The sequence below is a fragment of the Phasianus colchicus genome, chromosome 2 (genome assembly GCF_987193195.1).
Source record: "Phasianus colchicus chromosome 2, bPhaCol1.hap1.1, whole genome shotgun sequence".
NCBI lineage: Eukaryota > Metazoa > Chordata > Aves > Galliformes > Phasianidae > Phasianus > Phasianus colchicus.
The window spans coordinates 45,303,125-45,322,859 of NC_143437.1; the positions used below are offsets into that span (position 1 = coordinate 45,303,125).

The following is a 19,735-nucleotide window of genomic DNA, read 5'->3' on the forward strand; positions in this document are numbered from 1 at the left end:
ATGGAATCAAATGCACAATTTCTGCACCACAGAATAGCAGACATTTTGCTTTCCAGGCTCAGTACATGGCATGCAGCAATACACAAGACCGCAAACAGTTTTTTCCACATCTATCAAGGCATGGAAACTCTCAACATCCAAAAAGTCACTTGGGTTCAGGATAGGGAATTACCACTTCATAGGGAAAAACAATGAAAAATAATTTTGAGATTTTAATTTTGTAGTCCCTTTTTTTTATCCCCTCATCAATCCAGTAGGTTCAAAATCAGTATCTGTGATTAGAGACCTGTTTTAAACTAGCAGGAAAATGCACATTCCCACGATTCCAGACATAATACTTACTATTGGCAATTCATTAACAGGAACCATACAAACAGCTGCTCCAGGTGGGCAATTAACATCTTTGATAGGATTGAGAGGCTCACAAATGTTGATATAGAAGTCTGGAGAAACATCTGATGCATCTCCATCCACAAATGCCTCATAATAACCAGTGCGATGGATCAGAGGAGACAGGTCAATAACAGAACTACCATTCAAAACTGAGCAGCTCACCTATGAGAAAGCATGTTTTAGTGCTTTTATTCTATTATTGTTTCCTTTGACTTATTAACAATCATCCTTTCCCTTTACAGAGAGAGAAACAGAATTGTATTTAAAAACATCGAAGTTCCATTCAAGTAAAGCAGCATTTGTTAAAGCTCGTTTGGCTGTGGATACTAAGCATCTACAAGCTATGTATAAAAAAAAAAAATCAAGCTCTCAAACAATTTTAGAATTTAGTCTATACCAGAGTAATATTGAGACTTAAAACTGCCATGCAGCCAACACAAATAGTCACTATGGTCTTCGCAAGAGTAATGGATCCTATGGCTCCACTGATGCGGGGAAGATGGCAACAATTTCAAGTAAAAATGCTTGGTTATAACAACATGAAGTTAATGTACTGCAAATTGATGGCTTGAGCACTGCTTCCTCAGAACCCATTTCAAGTGTTCTTTGAGGTGCATAAGCTTATGACACTTGAAATCTTGGAAGGCTATTTGTGTTCACATACTGGAAGTTCCATTATTTGCTCCATTTCTGTTTAGTTTTTGTACAAGTGATCATCATTGCTACCTAGTCACTACTATTCTGAAAAGTTAAAGTTACTGTGGGTGCACTGTGAAATAATCAGGAATCTGTAAGTGATAACTGAATAGAATTAACAGGCTAGAAAATAATGCTTTTGAATGCTGATTTGTATTATATGTGAAATGTACTGGAGAAGAAACCTGAGTTGCATAAAGCAGAATTCCTGCACAAGACTGAAAGTGAGGATATTATCTGTCAGGGAAAGAAAAACTGAAAAAAAAATCTTAACAGACCTAAAGCTATAGCAGAACTGAAATATTTGTGAAGGGGAGGGGGAAAACTTGTCAGAGAACAATGGTCACATTAAGTATTTAAGTAAGAAGAAGGATCAGAAATTCATAAAGGTAGCATTCAAGTGCTATTAAGACATTTGTGCTAGTGTGAATTTAAAACATTTAACCTACTCCTAAGGCTAGCTTTTACTCTGTGTAACTGTTAACAGTAACAATTTAAGTTGATGAAATTCAACTAGCTCAGACTACTGTCTGGAACACCAGTTCAACTAGAGTTGATCAAGTTATTTCACCTTGATAACACAAAGGATTTGCCTTTGCAGTGTAACACAAGGTTTATCAGATAGTCATTGCACTTAGCAAACCTGATCAGACTTGCCTGGCCTTTTGTCACTAAGCATCTCTCTGCCTGGGACATGTTTCATTTTCCTATCTTAAACTCAGCCTGATCTCTCTTAACCTTTTCCCGATTCCTGGAGAATCTTAAGCATTCCTAAGAAGTTGCCTATGGCTTTCATTTGAGCTGTACAGAAGAGCAGTTAAGTAGATTCCAGACTGAGGTTGATCTAAAATGGTGAAATTTTAACTTAGCTCACCATGTTCACAAGTTTGCCAAGTGCTGTTCATCCCTGCTGAACACATTTACGAGTATTTAAGAATAAACCTGGGTTCCATACTAGATGAAAAAACCTTTCCCTCAAAAAATATAAAGCATATACTAATATTGTGCCTTAATCCCTCCCCTCCCATCAGAAATTTAGCCACACAAGTATTTTACAGAGAAGTAATCCTTACCTCTTCCTCACAAGCCAAGAAAGTATGCCAGGAGAAGTAACTAGTGCATGTCTGCTCATCAAAAGACAGAAAAACAGGATGGCTATCATCCCCAGAATCAGACTTGCATACAAAGCTAAAATAGCTTTTATGCTTCATTTTGAGGTCTGTAGGACAAGGATCGCCATCTTCATAAACAAGCTTCAGTACTTGATCTTCATAAGTTAAAGTTTTACTTGGTTTTCCAGCATTCAATGTTTTTGGACCATCAGTGATGCAGACGGCTACAGTTTATAAGAAAAGAACAAAACAGATCAAATCTTATGCAACTGCCTTTCCAAACAGTGCTACACATTTACCTTACTGATCAACAGGGAACTTTAAAAGGTTCTAGCCTTATTTTAACTTCCATAGAAAATGTTTTTATTACATTATCTGGACACATCATTAAACTGAGCTTAGTGGCACTGAAACAAGCCAGTACTGTCTTCAATAATTTATTAACTAGTAGAATATATTATAAGCACAGCTTTTGGTTACTATGTGGTTAAGTGTACTTCTCTGAAAATGAGGATATTAACAAAAATATCTAATCTATACATAAAGTCATTAAGATGCCCCCAAAAGAAAAACTACTACATAAAAAAGCAATCTTACTCATAAGCAATACTCCTGATTTTACTTAAGTAGTCTCATATATAGTTTAAGACAGAAGAGCTAGCAATCCAGCCTGCCAATAAGAATCTTAAGATACTAGTCAACTGTTAGTGATATTTCAAAAGCATCCAAAAAAAAGAATACCAAGCTAGAAAGAGGACTGGCAAGAGGCTGAAGTGTGGACACAAGGCTAAGGCAGATGCATTATAGCAATCGATACCAGGCAGCAGTTACTGCTGTTGGCTCACACCACCTTCCTTTTCATAGGAACCATGAGGTTTAGCAATAACGCCAGTCTTCCCCTCACCTCCAAAAACACTACTCATCTTTACAGATGTAACAGAGACTGGAAGTGAACGCATTTAAGGTTCAAAATGAAATTTGAAAGAGAGACATTGCTTTACTACTTGGAACAGCTTCTGGATCTCTTCCTAAGCCAGTCAGCCACACAGCTCTCTTCAGTCCTTATGTTTCCAGTAAAACTCGTCATACACAATTTACTGTAAGCTTGTATATAAATATTTCTTTCAGGTACAACTACAATAACAGTGGTATGAGATGCTTACCAGCTCCATTAGCACACGTGCTTTTAGCTTCAGCACAAACATTCAACTCAATTTTTCTGTTGTGTGCATCAATGATTGTATAGCCAGACTCTCGCTTCAGTGATGTCAAATCAAAGAGGTGGCCTACAGACAAAACAGGGTATAGTTCAAACTTTTTGCAGATTCAAAGTAACGACATTACTTTGTATTAAAAGCTTTCAGTAACTTCATTTGGTAGGAAGGTCAAACAGCACCTACTTGCTTGCTAACTTAAAAAGCTAGCAACTATGAGATCATATCAAGAATTAGAATAAAGCTAGTTTCAGAGCAGATGTATTACAAGCTTCCTATAGATCTTTTCTATTTTAGTACAAAATATTTCTACCCACCAACAGTAAGCTTGTTGGTCACTATCCAGATCTTTCACTTTCCTCATTTAATAAAATTCTTTGAGAGCAAACAGTTACTCTGCATCCAGCTGCCTCATTCACACACATAGTTCTCAGGCTCTCTCTCTCTTCTTACCTGTTGCAGGATTCGTTACCCGGCAGTCATTTTGCATGTTGCTTTTAAGAGGACATGCAGCAGCAGTGAACCATATGAAGCTGTAATCGCAGTCTTCAATGGCCATTATAAGTTCTGGCTTTGATTCCTAAACACAAAACAATGACAGACTACGTTGCTGCAAAGTGATACCTGTAAGGTTCCATGTCACAGGGTCAGACCTGAAACCTCTAGCTGAGCTCAATTCAGCCATTGCTCCTAGGACTTAACAGCCTATTTGGGACCAGCAAATTAACTATTATAGTAGTTTGCTACAGTGTAGCTGTATCACATGCACAGGATAGTACAATATCCTCATCAGTTTTACAGCTACTGATAATAAGTGAGTGAAAGGCAGCCTAGCTTAACAGTGGAAAATCCAAAAGCTGAGGATGAAACATTTCAAGTAGGAGTAATTAATAGCTAGGCACAAAGATGAGCAACCAAGGCTTAAAAACTACAGACACTAACATTCAATATTCAATACTGGCACTGCTCTAGGTGTTTCCCAAGATACAATACTCACCTTCAAGATGCAAACATTTTAAAGGTGTTCCAGATGATAAAAGCTGCTAGCAGATTGTGCAAGAAAGACATCTCTTAAGAGATGCTCATCATTTAAAATATCATTCCATAATCTGCTCATAAAGCTGTCTCACAAATAGCTGAAGAGTAGGGAACAGCTAAGAACTGCTCCACCATCCTCCCCACACAGAGTGACACAAATAACTCACAAAAAAATATAAAGCCCTACCAGGAGAAGCCTACTTACAATTTTGCTTTCATCACACTTAAGGCGCAATATTGTTGTTTTCCTGCGAATTTTATCTGGACAAAGCTCCCCATTAATATATTTCAGAGTAGCAATGCCATTTTCCCACCGGGGTCCTTCAGCCACTTCTCCAAGGCTTATACATTTGATACCTTCCACAAGGGAGGCAGCAGCATCAGGAGGGCAGGAACCTATACAGATGAACAAAAACCACTGCATTATTATTCCAAAAGTTAAGGCCATTTTACGGGAATAAAAAAATCCACTTTCAATTACACCATAGCTGATCTACTTCCAAACCAGCACCTAAATTACATTTACTGTAGATTCCTCCCGTCTCCAACCCTAATCACCTCTATTTGTAGCTAGAAAACGTTTCACTCTTACGTGCAGCGCCATATGGTACTAAAGGCTTGCAGACATTAATATAGTATTTCTTTGTAGAAGTAGAAATATCAGTTGCCTCCCAGTTCTCTCTATGCCGTGTCAGAGACGAGAAGTCATAGAAATTTCCTTCATCATCCCTGTAAGACAGAAAATTTTAATTAAGAGGTATTAAAGTAATTCCAGCAACTTTAGAGCTGTCAAACTTTATCCCAGAAACTCTACAAAGAGTGTTGTGATGGAAGAGTCTGCACCAGATTCACTGGTCCCCACAAGCCTCAAATTCAGTAGAGATAAGTCACCCAACCTGCCAGTAAACTGCCCATGTACACACAGACCATATAATGCATGAGTAATTTTTAATTTCACTGGAGCACACACTATGCATGTCAAACAAATGCACAGTTGACTATCATTTTAGAGTAGAACTGAAGCACGGTACCACAGGCAACTGCTAGCCATATTTGAGAGTACATCACTAAATCTTTTTGAGTTAATACTTAGTTGAGAAGAAAACGCATTTTTCCTTGAGTTTGTCTGATGGAAGTTCTTAATAGGTGTCACTTGCTTCCTTGTTCAAGTTAGCTATAGTTGAATATCCACATTTATAAAAAGCTAGTATATTCAGATTTCTAGCACTGATATCAGCATACCTAACAGTTCACTTTTACACTGAATTTACTCCTCAGGAAATTCCCAAATGAAGTATTTTTGCTTTGTGAAATATTAGTTTGAGAAAGTACAAATAGCATGATAAAATTACACAAAATATTGCTTTAGGATTGAATGTCACTGCAGCTACTAATAGATTAAGTAAAAAATACAATAGCTAAAGTAGTGGTATCGCATGAGATTGCAGTAAGGCTATATACTCATTTCCACCATCACACAGCCCAACTTTACTTATGAGAAAACAGCTTACTTGTAGGAACACTCAGTAGATTTAACAGGGGGGCAGGCATACTGCGTGTGCCATTCAAACATGTAGGTACAATCTGGAGTTTCTTTCAGAAATACAGGCTGAAAGAACAAAATTCAAGAGGAATTTATTTTCTCTCATTTAAACATAGAAATTACCAAAAACATCTCAGTCTTGCTTCAAGAAGGTGCAGCAACTTCTATATATTCACATACCATCTTAGAGACATACTATGCTTCTGATCTTAAAAACATGGCTCAAGAAGCTCAAAACACAGTTTTTTTTTCCCAAACCTAAAGTTATCTATGTGCACAATTCTGATAAAAGAGCAACCACTAAAAGCTACCAGTTCCTCTATGATACAAGAGAAAGGAAGAGCCAGAAGTAAACCTAGGCACCATTCTTTATGAATAGGGAAGTCAGCACAAGAATAGAGAGCACTATTAAAAACGTCAAGTTACCCAATTTTTTTTTGTCTGGCCATATACTTCTTGCTTTTCTGTGGATTTTTCTCCTACCTTTTGCTTCCAACAAACAGACTGCTCTGAGAGAACATCCCTCACCAACATCTCCAAGAGCTTTGCTAGGAGAAGACATTTCTTAAAAGAACACCATGCTCTGATTTTCTTGAGGCATGAGGAAGGTTCCTTCCATAAATAGCAAGTTCAGTTATTTATTAAAGCCTCAGAAGAACTTCACATCTCCTGCCCAGTCTGTAAGTGAATAAGCAGTTCTTGGAGGAAGCCAGTTCATATTCTTCATCTTACCCTCCCGCACATTATGAAGAGAGCAGTTCTGGAAGACAGTTTATGCAGGAATTTAATGTTCTGCAACTAACCTCTGATGTAGTCTTGTCACAGTAGAATAATATGGCAGTTGATCGTTCATATATTTTATGACATTGTTCTCCACTGGTGTAATTAATCATTATTAAACCATTTTTGAAAGTCAGTTTCTCTGTAAGCAAGCCTAGAAGAGTTGAGAAAAGAAAGTTAAACAGCTAATCCAGTAAACACAGAACTGCAATAACACATCTGGCAATAGAGTTACACAGGCAGCAGATACACGCATAATAAAGTACCGACAGAAAGACCTAGACATTCCTCTAAAACACAACCTTTTTATTTCTTACATTCCAGTATAAGAAATAATTCAATCCTTTTTACATGGTAAGATAAGATTTCACACTCTCTCTTTATATATAGATTTTACTTGCACACGAAGTAGAAGCGATAGGGTATTTTATCTTACAAAACACGTAGGATGAACCAGCATATAACTGAAGCTACTATGTGATAAATTAATAGCTCTTACTATTCTTTTACTCTTCAAGTTCCTTTCAATCAAGTGCCATACCTGCTACTTTTCTGAAAGTGCTGTCCTTCTTCTTTACTTGACATGACGACACAGAATGAGCCCCTGGTCTGCAGAGTTCTGTTATTTCTCCACAAACTCTGAAGTAGTAGTCATATTCATCTGTACTCACTTTTATGTCTTTATTGGAAAGTGGCTTGAGATTATAAACATGACCATATCTTGGATCTTTCACCTGGCAATCCTCTCCTTTAAAGGAAAGTTAGAAATTTAAAATAGAATTCTATATCTATATATCTATAGCACAAAATGTAAGTGCTATACTGTATTTCAAAAACCATCTCAAGCTGTCCTTACAGGCTCTTCCTTCACCATAGAAGGTTATGTGCAGAACCAGAAATACCAAGTTCAGCACTTGCTTAATTGTCTGGAAAGAACAGTGAGGTCAAGGCTGAAGCAAAAGTTGTCCTAGATGTCAGACTTGCATTTTCCTTGAATAGTTATGGGGTCTGCAGCACTAGTAAATAATCAATATAGGAATTGTTATAGCTTAAGGGAATATCAAGGTCTATGAAGATAAGAGGTTTGAGGAAGTTCTAGCTTCATGGGTCTAACCAGCTGACAGAAAATTTATAGTATTACTGCTGATTGAATTCTAGTGGTCACTAGTGTCACATGATTACTGTTTTTTCATTAATCCCCTAACAAGTTGGTACTAAGACATGACGACACAAGTCTCTCTCCCTTCAAAATCATAACTCGTCAACTGCATCCTGCACAGTAATTGCATATGACGGAGCAGCATCTTAACAAGCATTCCTTTTGCACCACATGTAGGTAACTGACAGTGTCAATTACATCTAGTACTGCTGCAAACAGGTACTTCACCAAAAGTCCTGATATTATACAAGGCATTATCTGCAAGTTGTAAAACTGAGCCTGTAAAGGCAGAGAAGATATCTCCATGTTCCGCTTTCTAAGAGAAAATTGACTACTAGAACTAAAACTCAATTCCTTCTTGCATGTCCTAAAGTCAACTGTAAACTCATTGTCCTCTGGTCTCTCCACCATCATCTACTAAGAGTCAAGTTCACAACACTTTCTGCTCTTCAGGGAGGATGCCTTGACAGACATAGGATCAATCACACATTAGATCTAGCACCAATATTTGCAAGACACCAGCAAGTCTCACTGTGACTGAGGTAGCACTCTGACTTGGTCAGAGAATATTATTACTGTACTTTTTCCCCCAAATACAAGAGTCCATTTAACTACCACCCTAAATTGCACTTTTAAGGATAGGTATTTCTCTTGGACCTAGGCTCCAAAGGGACTTCAACGCAAGAGTTAGCATCTATCACTGAAGTATTTGCAGGGCAAAAAAGCAAATACAGCTCCACTAGGTATTTGCTTCTTATACAGATCTGTTCTATATTTTGAAGCTTAACTATAGTTACCTTCTGCTTTGTGAACAGGACAGGCTGCCAAGGTTCTCCAAACAAATACAAACTCACAGTCATCTTCTTGCTCCAAAACTGGTGATCCCTACAGAAAAATAAATTGTATGAAGGAGATGTATGTTTTGGACTTGCAACAACTGTAGTTGTTCATACAAGAGATAACTGTTTATTGCATTTGCATAGTCTAAAGACACTATTATCAAACTTCAGTACCCTTTCTACACAAAGCTCTATTGGTGGCTCAAAAATTCAGAGAACTTTGTTGTGCACAAAAACTCCAGGAAGTTGTTGAAAGGAGAAACAAGAGAAAAAGCTTTTATACAAGACACTGCATTTTAGAACCAATCTCTCCATTACAAGAAAAATAGTAAACTGTCTATGTTGAAAGTCCAAGCTCAAGTCTTCACAGCTCTTAACGTAGCAAATTACCATTGTTTGATCGCACTGGAATATTATACGTGTAGAATAGCGTTGCTTATCTTTACACGTATCACCGTTCAAGTAAGTAATGCTAAGTGACCCATCAGTAGCAGCCTGTGGATTTATCTGAATGACTCCAAGGTTCTTGCTTTTATCAAGGTATTTCACACAGGATCCTATAGCACCACCTACAGGAAAGCAAAAGAAAACTTTATTTTAGTACAAAGCTCTGACAACCAGAGCCCAAAGGCTTTGGAATAGAAAGTAAGTCACTGTCCTGCATTCACTGAGACCTTCAAAACTGTACTAATCTTTACGGAGATTAAAGTAAGAAACTTGCTAGAAATTCAGAATTCATTCAGATAAGGCAAGCTAAAAGTTGATACCTCTTTTTAAAAGAAAAGTCAAGATACTTATAAATACTGCTCTTAAAACATTTACCCCAAATGCATTCCTACAAATCCCAGCGCAAGAGTCCTGTTTAGTATCAAGACTGCTCGCAGTCTGAGAGCTCTGTAGTACTTTTACAACCTTGCACGGACCTAGGTGAGGTATGTCAAGTTCAGCAACTGAACAGGCAGGATTTAAGTAATCTTTCTAAAATAACTCTGCACAGAAGTTCTGGCACAAGAACTCAAGAAGTCAAGAAGTGTTGGCCATTTGGCTTACCAGGGCATCCAGGCACAAAAGGCAAAGGCTTGCAAACATTCAAGAAAAAAGTTCGCTTCTTTGCATTCTTTGAAGTATCTATAGCAACCCATGGTTCACTCTCTTTGCTCAAATCACTTAAGTCATACTCATTACCAGCAGCATCTGGAAGAGATGTGGCACATACAGTAAAAGCTGGAATATCTGCTAAGATAGGTGCAACAGTACTGAGTTCCAGACATTTCCTTGACAAATACAAATAATTAAAAGTGTTGTTCAGAATCATATTAGATACCCACTGAGAAAGGGTACTGCTTGCATAAAGAAGCAACTATACTAAATGAAAAAAAAAAAAAAACAAGAGTTCCCTTGATGTGTAATTTAGCTACCATAAGTAGCTACTTTAATTAATAGGCTCGTTTTTCCTGGAAGCAATACAAATTTAACCTATTTTCTTCAGTTAGACTGAAGCAACACCTGTGTTTCACAATAGCTTCCTCCCCCTTCCTCCCTTAAGCCTGCTTCAAACAAATTAGTTCTCCCTCCCCACCTTTATGAAGATCTCAAGTACTGAACTTACTCAGACCAAGCATCCTTAAATCTTTATCTAAATGGCCTCCTCCATAAAAGCCTGTGGTGAGTAGTTAATCCTTCTAATAGTTACTGCACAGAGCCAACCTGAATCTCAGGTACATACTTACCTGTAACCTGGCAGTCTACAGGAGCAGGAGCACAGGCCAGAGCTGTGTGAAACTCAAAGAAAGTATCATGAATGTTCAGCCTACTGTTGATCTCTTCACGCACAAACTTAAGCTCTCCAGGATACGAATCATTACAGATGAAAGTCACTGTGAATGTGTCTGATTTTCCTGTAAAACAAACACTTAGCTTGAACTTCAATTTAAATATTCTCCAGTGAAGCAGCAGCAAGTAACACTTGACTTTAAGATTTTCTAACAGCTTCCTGTTAAACTGCTTCAAGGGCAACACTACCTTCTGTTTTTACATTTTCTGAATGACAAAAAAACATCTTCAGATAACTATCCTAAAATTCATAGCAGTCAGTAATAACATTACAAAATAGAGAATAGAAGAGACATTCTGAAGAGCGTAATCACATTCATTGAACTGTACTTCCCACATCTTTGACAGACTTGTGGAAACAGAAAGCCTATAAAACATCAAATCCATTGTACCAGTAACTCCTAGATTGCATCACACAAAGAACAGTTCTTTAAGTTGTGTAATAACTAGAGAACAAAGAACACTGACTCTTTTTAAGCAATACATGTTTAGTCTTCTCCACAGTAGTAACAGGGAGAATATCTGTCATTACTGCATCCTAAAGTAAACAAAATGGTAGAAGCTCTCACAGTGAAATACATGGTAGCTCATTCACTTTCCTGGCTGTAAAAAATAACATAAACATAGTAATTTGTACAGAGAGATCAACATTTCAGAAGCATCTTAATCCTAAACACTTTCCTGAAAAAAAAACTTTTAAGATGCTCTGTACCTCCCTCAAGACTCAGTTTCAATACAGTCGGAGAGCTTGTGTTTAGCTTATGGGTTTTACCTCTTCTCATTAGTCTTACTTGCAAAAACAGACTAAAATTCACATGGCAGGTACACATGAGATACTAAAGCACTTATTCACAAACTCCTAAGAACAGCATAATATACTTGAAAGGTCATTTTTCATTAATAAAACTACTTTAAGCCTTGGTTTTGTGAATAATCTCTAAAGCAATAATTTCACTTAAGAGACAGAGCTGATTTTGCTTGCTTTCTCTATTTAACTATCTATTTCCCTTTTCTAACAGAAGGTATTTTTCATCCACTTAGTAAGAGGAAAAACATCTTGTGCTGTATTTTGTCCATTTTCAAGAGTTTTGAAGTGCACATTTATTTCTGAAAACTGAACAATAATCATTTAGCATGGTTTGATTTCTCATGAGACACTCATATGAGCTAAGCCTAATTAAGTGATTAGCATTAAACCCAGCATTAGCGATTAGCATTAAACCCATTAAACTTACACAAAGTGTGAAATGAAGACAGAAAGTACAATATTAGTGACAAACCACACTGCACATTTCCCAAACTCACCTGATTCAACAAGAAGACGACCTCTGTACGTAAGAGTTAGAAACCCTTCGCTAGACAGATAAAGAGTTTTATCCAATTCTACCATCCTTACTGATGTCAGATTGTCTGCTTCACATCCAGCAGCTGGTTTTCCATTGATTTCACCACATTCTGGCATAGGTCCACAAATGTTTAGCTAGAATTTTTAAAAACATACAGGTGTACACAATGTTAACTGGTTCAGAAAAGTTAGGCTCATGTAGTCTTTCTGCATCAGTGAAATTCTCTTGTTAAAACCTAATTTTTGAAATTATATCATAATTTATACATCATAAAATGCCTGAACTGCAAGACAACTATCTATACAGGAGCAACACCCTCAGGGTCCACAAATTCACCCCACTGGAAGAAAAGGATGTGATTTAACTAGTCAAAAATCCTATGATACTATCTGTGGATAGTCTAAAACTAACGAGACATATAAAGCACACTAAGAGGACTGACAGATAAATTAAATCACTCATAGGCTTACACTGGCCACCTTTGGCATTAGTAAATAAACCAGTATTATACAACTGAGTATATAACTAGCCATGCATAGCATAGAGGTGCCACTACAGTGTGACTAATTTTTAGCTTTGCCATATCAACAAAATATTGTTTATTTAAATACTATTTTGAATGATGAATCAATTTGTCTTCTATTCTTCTCTTAAGTACAATGCTCTTCTACCAACTTAAATTTCATAAGAGGGTGGAGTAAAAGTTCCAACTCACTAGGTATGACCAGAAGAAAAAAAGCAACAGCAGAACCCATAAGCAACAGACTACAGTCAGAATCCTTACCAAGTAGGTCTTCCCAATGCCAGTGGTTGTATAGCCCTTCTCTGCAGCTAATGGCTGCAGATTGAACAAAAATCCACTGTTCGGATCTCGCACAGAGCAGGACTATAAAATAAGAGTTGTAACAGTATTACTCTCTACCTCTGCATTTCTTTTGTTTAACGTTTTATTTCTACCTTACTCAGAGAGCCAAAGAAGTGATTTGCATGTATACCTATCCTGTGCACCAAGCAGCAACTTAATTTGGACAATTAGATTACAGGTCTGGTAGTAGCAACTCTTCATTTAATTCTTTTGTACAGCTGCCTGTTGACATTGGTCATATGCCAGTAAGTGTAATTTAACCAATGTTATTTATTGGGTTAGCTAGAGAGCAAATGTTTAAATTGAAAGACAGTTGTACACTAATGTGATATTTCAAGACTTGTAAAACAGAGTAACTGAGTGGCTCATTGTACAAAGTGATTCTAATTTGATTAGCTATACACAAACAAGAAAAAAAGGATAATACTTAAAAAAGCACTCAACTTTACTAGCAGCCTCATATGTCCTGCAAATTGCTCTTTGAGTGAGCACTGGAACACTTCTGTCCAGTTACATGCTTTGTGCACACTTCAAGAAAACAATAAGATGGCATGAAGTTCCACCATGATCAACTTCATATTTCACTGTAATTGAATTTTTTCCTAGAGTAATGAAAACGCAGCAAACAAACGCTAGAAAAACATACTCTGCCCTGGTGAGGCCATATTAGACTGTTGGGTTCAGCTCTAGGCACCCCTGTTAAAAAAAACTCCTAGAAGTCCAGTGGAGGACCAAAAAGATGATAAAGGGCCTCAAGCACTTCCCACATGAGGAAAGGCTGAGTAACCTGGGTTTGTTCAGCCTGGGGAAAAGACGACTGGGAGGGGATCTGATAAACATTTATAAATATCTAAAGGAAGGTGGGAGGCAAATGGATGAGGCCAAATTCTTATCAGGGGTGTGTAGCAGTAAAACAAAATGTAAAGGCCTATTACTTCCTTCTACACAGGAAGTTCCATACTAACATGCAGAAGAACTTCTTTACAATAAGGGTGACAGAGCACTGGAACAGGTTGCCCAGAGAGGTTGTGGAGTCTCCTTCTATGGAGACATCCAAGCCCCATATGAAGGTCTACCTGTGTGACCTATTGTGAGCAATCTGCTTTAGCAGGAGGGTTGTACTTGATTTCTTGAGGTCCCTTCAACTCCTGCAATTCTGTGAGACCATGAACACACTTGTTTTGATTTTCTTACCTGAGAATCATCTTTTGTTTCCTTGACTGGACAAGCAGCTTCAGTTTCCCATAAGAATGTAACCACACATTCTTGAATAGATATAAACCGGGGGCTGCTATTCTGAAAATGAATTGCAGACAGAAGACCAGAATCAAGTAAAAAGTAACAGCCAAGATCTTCACACATTTGTGAGATTCTGCTTTAAAAGCAGCCTACCAATGGCCCTCAGCCCTAGGCTGTTTGGGATATATGGTATAGTAGATAATAAACAAAAATCAAGCACTACAAAATACCGTTAGCTGACATAACTGAAATAAGTTACTCAAACTTGATTTCAACGCTTTCGTACAAAACTAAAGTAGCTCATAACTGCTCTAAGACCCAGGTTTTCACCATCTCTTTTGGGAAGACCACTAAAGTAAGGAAATCAAAACTTGCAGATTCACAAAGCCAACAGGAAAAGTCTTAGGCAAACTTCACTAGTGTCCCCGCTCACCAGTAGAGTCTGAACTTTAATATGTAGATTTGTATCAGTAGAAGTTCACAGAATTAAGAGCTCATGTAGAATCAAGCTGCAGATGCAGAAACTCAGTCTAGAAATGCACTTTCAACATCCTTCCTCTTAAGACATCCTGCAATGTCTGTAACTATAAAAGGTACTTTTTCATGCTAATTACACTAGTCTGAAACATTAGTTCCCACTAGGGTTATTAGCTTCTAATTAGTTCTTATTTATGATAAAATACTCAGTTTTAGAATCCAGTAAAATACATACCCAATTTAAAACAGAGACGCAAAAAAAATAAAGGTAAGCCCTCAAGTAGCCTCCCTTAGTCACAAGTCTTACATGCTATAAATTTTCAGGTAGCTTCTTGTTATGTGATGTTATGTGACAGAAAATCTACTATGATAAAACAACTGAATGTCCTTACAAGAGTGCCCCTGGAACACACAAAGTGGATGGTGGTGGTATAAGAAGTTCTCTCTCCATCAGCATTGATGCATACAGAGCCATTTGCATAGGTTAGAAGAATGTGACCAAGTCTTTCAACTACTAGTTCTTTGCTGGCAACACCAAGATTACTGATAGATGTGACTTCGTAGTAAGAATCCTAGAAATAAAGAAAAATGTCAGCAATTTTGAACTCAAAAGGACATTTCTTAAAATATCAAAATGAAAAAAATACAGTAATTTTGCATACAGAAGGTTCTCTCCATTGCATTCACAATTCAAACCTAGAAATCTCTCAAATATGGAACAGAAGAAAAATATATAGGTCCACATATTTAAAGCGTAAACGCCACAAACCACTTATTTTATGATAAGGTGCCTATAGTGCTTCAAAACAACCACCCCATCACATCAGCTACTCAGCTTAGAAGTTTAGGGAGCCCGATAATCTCATATGACAATAAATACAATATAATCTATATAGTTGTTTAAAACTATGCTGAAGCCATAAAGTTGACCTTGCATATATGCATGATTAGCAAAGCTTAAAAGTCACTCTAAGTAGAACACTACCAGCACCCTTTTTCTCTTGGCAACTTCTGACTAACCTATTCAAAAGCCTAAATGTTAAGAGCAGAGTGGCAAATATTCCAATCCAAGCCTTATGCAAAACAATATCCAGAATAGAATATTCCTAAAATAATGCTATCAGTCTTTGAGCCTGCAGCAGCATACATGACAAAGAACAGCCTGTCTGCTTTTAAAACAAAACAAAGGAAAAACCATATATACCCCAGATACCACTGTATGTTGTACCAAGGAGTCAAAATTCATGTGTTCATCTTGTAGAACCCTTTATTTTCATCACCTGGCAAATCAGCTCTGAGCTGGGACAGATGGAAGGGCTACTCACATGATCATGCCGATATTCCATCTGGCACACAGATGCTCGTCGGTCACATCCTGGAACAGCAAGTAGAGGTCGACAGACATTTATGTAGTACTTCTTGCGCTCATTTGGTCCTGAATTATCCATGGCATACCAATTTTCACCTCTCTTCTCTGATCTTGCTAAGCTGGGTAGAAAGAAAAAGTTTTACGCTATGAATACATGTTATTCATTTTGCTTTGTCAATCTCAATAGAAACTGACAGTAAAGTCAAAGAGTCAGCTTGTATCTTAGGAAATGAGTCAATATACTAGATTGAAATACCCACATTTCAGGATACTTGCAGTTCACATTGTTATAACAGATGACTTTTCTAATGCTACCTATGTACCAAGCCAACATCATGCAATGCTAAAGTATAAGCCAGAACACAAACCTAGAACAGCTAAGCTCACACAGAGGCTCCTACTTTTACCTTGACAAGTCATATTGGTCCATAGTGTTGGGATCTGTCACAATGCACTCCAATGGCATTTCAGGACAGGCATATTCAGTGTACCATCTGAAATTGTAGGTATAGTTGTCTTCTACCTAAAACAAACAAAAAACAAACAGGTCAATTGATGCTTTCATACCAACTACTACTTGAATCAAGGCTACTCCTTTTTATGTTAAGCTTATTTCCCTTTGGTTTGGAGGATATATTTTCTCAGATTGATTTATGTTCTATTTGTCTCCATGTTGATCCTGTCATTATTTCCCTTCAAAAAATCCCACACCAGAAAAGCAGAACCAGAACAACTTAACTACTGTGTTACAGAACAGTCTTAGTACTTGTTACTTATTCAGCTGAAATGTACATTTGTTCTTTTGACTAGAAACATAAGAGGATGGAAAGCACTTCTAACTACATGGCCTAGAAACTAGAAAATAGCAAGGCAATAGACCCTGACGCAGGTCAACAGCTTACTGTTCACTAGGCAAAACAGGTTTTTACAGACACTGACAGATACACCAAGAGAAATAACTGCTTCCTTTATCAGCTTGCTTTATAGATATGGGTATTTGCATCCATGAATCTCCATCCACAAATCTATGCTGCAATAGCCTAACAGTGATTATGATCAAAATCTACAGACACAAACTTCCCTTTTCCATACATAACTTCTTACCTGATATTCAGGCTGACCTACTCCAGCCTGACGATCACACAGGAAAGTTATATGGGTAGATCGCTGTGTTTTCTTTTCATTGTTATAAGCAGTACCATTTTTGTAGGTCAACTGAATCAGTCCATCATAATACGAAAGTCTGGAATTAGGTAGTCCAAGACTCCAAAACTGATCCTTTCTGAAAAAAAAAAGAAAAAAGCACAAGCTTTGAGACTGAACCAAATTCACATTTAGTTATGTTAAAGAGAAGTATTCCAAACAATAGGCACATAGGTATGTTTATGGAAGATTCCATAAGATTCCATAATAAGACAAGAAGGATTAAGTAATACTGATTAGACAAAGTGTGCTAGGATAAAGAGTGCCACCAAAAGAAAACTTGAAACATGAATAGGTGACCTTTGGAAAAGAAATCATACCTTAATTAAGGTATCTAACACACTAATCCTGCATTCTCTAAAGCACTGACAGGAAATTCATATTTTCAAACTGCGTATTTTAAATATTAAGCTCAGTTTAGTTCCATGCAATTACCTGAGGACTGAAGATCTAGGACTGCAAGTCTTCCCACTTATTGACGACAATTAAGTTCACATGCTCTTAGCTCAAGTCCAGGTTTGGTCTAGGAGGTTTTCTTTACTCTAACTTAATGCTAGCTTTATCAGATTTAGCCTATCTTCCATGAAGTGCAATTTTATTTAATGCCTGCAGTGAGTTCTGCATAGCCTGAGTTGGAAGGGTCCCACAAGGATCACTGAGTCCAACTCCCAGCTTCCCCTAAGACCACTCAAGAAAAAAGTCATATCTGAAGGAATAATAAACACACTATCTCAAAAGCTAAATGCAAGCATGATCACATGTGCACTTTGCTTGAAATAGCTGGCAGCCTAACTACTATGCTACCACATGCTATTTTACATGTTTTATATGCAAACTCCATCAGTTCTAGTAGTGCAATAATAATTTTAAATGCAAATTGCTGTTACATAGAAAGCACATCAAACAACAGGAAATCTATTACAGGCAAGAGAATTAGTTACTCACCCTTGTGTTACCTGGCATGCTGCTGATTGTGTGTGACACAAATTATCAGGCACACTGCCACAGATGTTTATGTAGAACAAATATTCTGTAGTGTTAACTGTGTAGTGCCCGTTTTTCTTGGTCAGTGGTGATAAATCAAAAGAGAAGCCTAACATGAAAGAAAAAGCTATGAGTGCCATTTTCTCCTGCTATCTGTCAGATCTCAGTTCTCCTGGTTACACAGCCAGTTGTCACATACAGATATGATCCCCATAAACACGTCTCCACTCATGTAATTGTTCCAGAAAGGCACAAGCTCAAATACAAAGCATGTTCCCTACACAAAAATTACTACAGTCAAATAACACCCACTCTCCCACATGTACTAGCAGAGTATCAAAGCTCACGCTGTTTTCACTTTCCATATACATGCAGTTAAAACAGCTGTGCTAAAATGTTAAAGGTTTTAGACTTGCACTGAACTCACTCCAGTTTTGCACAGCAGGACAACAATTTCTTTCCTCAAGGCCTTTAAATGTAGCCAGCATGCAGATATTTAACCTACCTGCCTGAGGATCAGAGACTTGACAGTTATCTCCTTCTGTTTTAGACAGGACACATGCAGCAGCAGTATACCAGTCAAAAGAGAATGAACATTCACTCTCAGACATCAGGATCGGAGCACTTTCTAGATCACCTGGTATCATAAGAGCAACATGTTAAACTGCACACAGTACAGTCATTTGTCAGAATAACTGAATTTAAGGCTAGCAATAGACTCTTTCCCAACATCAGACTGGAGTTAACAGCTGAAGTACCTCTCCTTTAAAAACAAGGACCACACAGAATCAAAAATGCTTTACACGAGTTCCTTGCACCCTGTTCTTCCTTGAACTTAGCCAAGAGGAGGAAGATGGTACTCAGGAACAGACTGAACAGTATATCTCACACTTCCAGAGAAAGTTTCCTTTTATTTGCAAACCTGGAGCTTCGCTACAAAGCAATAGCTTTATCAGGAACTAGGGCATGACCTGATGACCAGCAACTTGGAAAAGTTATCTTCCTCAGGCTGAGGTACAAAAATCCAAGATTTCTATTTCCCTCATGGGCTATTATATGGAGATGAACAATATTAAAAAGTCATGCAAATGCTTCAGTTTTCTGTACACTGCAAGCAATTTAGAGACAAAATACATTTATTGGAAAAGACCTTTTAAGTATACAATTGCATTTCAGAATCAAGTCTTTCCCACCAAGACAATCTGGAAATAGAAAGTGCCTTTTCCTATGGCTTCCAGGTGTTTCCTTTAATCACTTACATTTTGTTTGATAGAATCTCAGCTTAAGAGATTGCTCAAGAGTCTTTAAAGACTACTTCTATAAAACATGAAAACATAAATGCAGTTACATTACTATTATCCTGGCAAACAAACCACATTTTTTCACCTTTTGTATACATACATACAATCTATTTAGTACTCATGCCTAGGAATACAAGATAACCTCCAGTTTTTAACTGGATCAAAGAACAGGGCCTTACCTGGTCTACATATAAGAGTGATGACAGTTTTGATTTTTTTGTTAACACCACAGCTATCTCCATTTGAATAGGTAAGTTGAATATTTTCTCCAACCTTCTTAGGTGGAGAAACAAATGTTCCAAGATTCTTGCTGTTTTTTTCTTCATCTACAAAGACAAGAAAGT

The 19,735-nt window shown here is 37.4% G+C and overlaps 1 protein-coding gene across 2 annotated transcripts in view; it reads right to left on the reverse strand.

The window, feature by feature from the left end:
* The window catches only part of IGF2R (insulin like growth factor 2 receptor), a 54,165-nt gene that overhangs the window by 12,673 nt on the left and 21,757 nt on the right, over positions 1-19,735 (reverse strand). For both annotated transcript variants that reach the window (XM_031612577.2, XM_031612584.2), the window contains exons 13-35: positions 19,571-19,717; positions 18,596-18,727; positions 18,052-18,199; positions 17,008-17,185; positions 16,311-16,426; positions 15,860-16,022; positions 14,927-15,106; positions 14,013-14,114; positions 12,738-12,839; positions 11,913-12,087; positions 10,505-10,672; positions 9,825-9,968; positions 9,165-9,343; positions 8,733-8,820; positions 7,318-7,524; positions 6,800-6,930; positions 5,965-6,062; positions 5,046-5,182; positions 4,659-4,849; positions 3,869-3,995; positions 3,365-3,487; positions 2,163-2,425; positions 343-555 (exon numbers count right to left, since the gene is read on the reverse strand). In XM_031612577.2, coding sequence (XP_031468437.2) covers positions 343-555; positions 2,163-2,425; positions 3,365-3,487; positions 3,869-3,995; positions 4,659-4,849; positions 5,046-5,182; positions 5,965-6,062; positions 6,800-6,930; positions 7,318-7,524; positions 8,733-8,820; positions 9,165-9,343; positions 9,825-9,968; positions 10,505-10,672; positions 11,913-12,087; positions 12,738-12,839; positions 14,013-14,114; positions 14,927-15,106; positions 15,860-16,022; positions 16,311-16,426; positions 17,008-17,185; positions 18,052-18,199; positions 18,596-18,727; positions 19,571-19,717 — 3,512 coding nt within the window. The remainder of the gene's footprint in view (positions 1-342; positions 556-2,162; positions 2,426-3,364; positions 3,488-3,868; positions 3,996-4,658; positions 4,850-5,045; positions 5,183-5,964; positions 6,063-6,799; positions 6,931-7,317; positions 7,525-8,732; positions 8,821-9,164; positions 9,344-9,824; positions 9,969-10,504; positions 10,673-11,912; positions 12,088-12,737; positions 12,840-14,012; positions 14,115-14,926; positions 15,107-15,859; positions 16,023-16,310; positions 16,427-17,007; positions 17,186-18,051; positions 18,200-18,595; positions 18,728-19,570; positions 19,718-19,735) is intronic.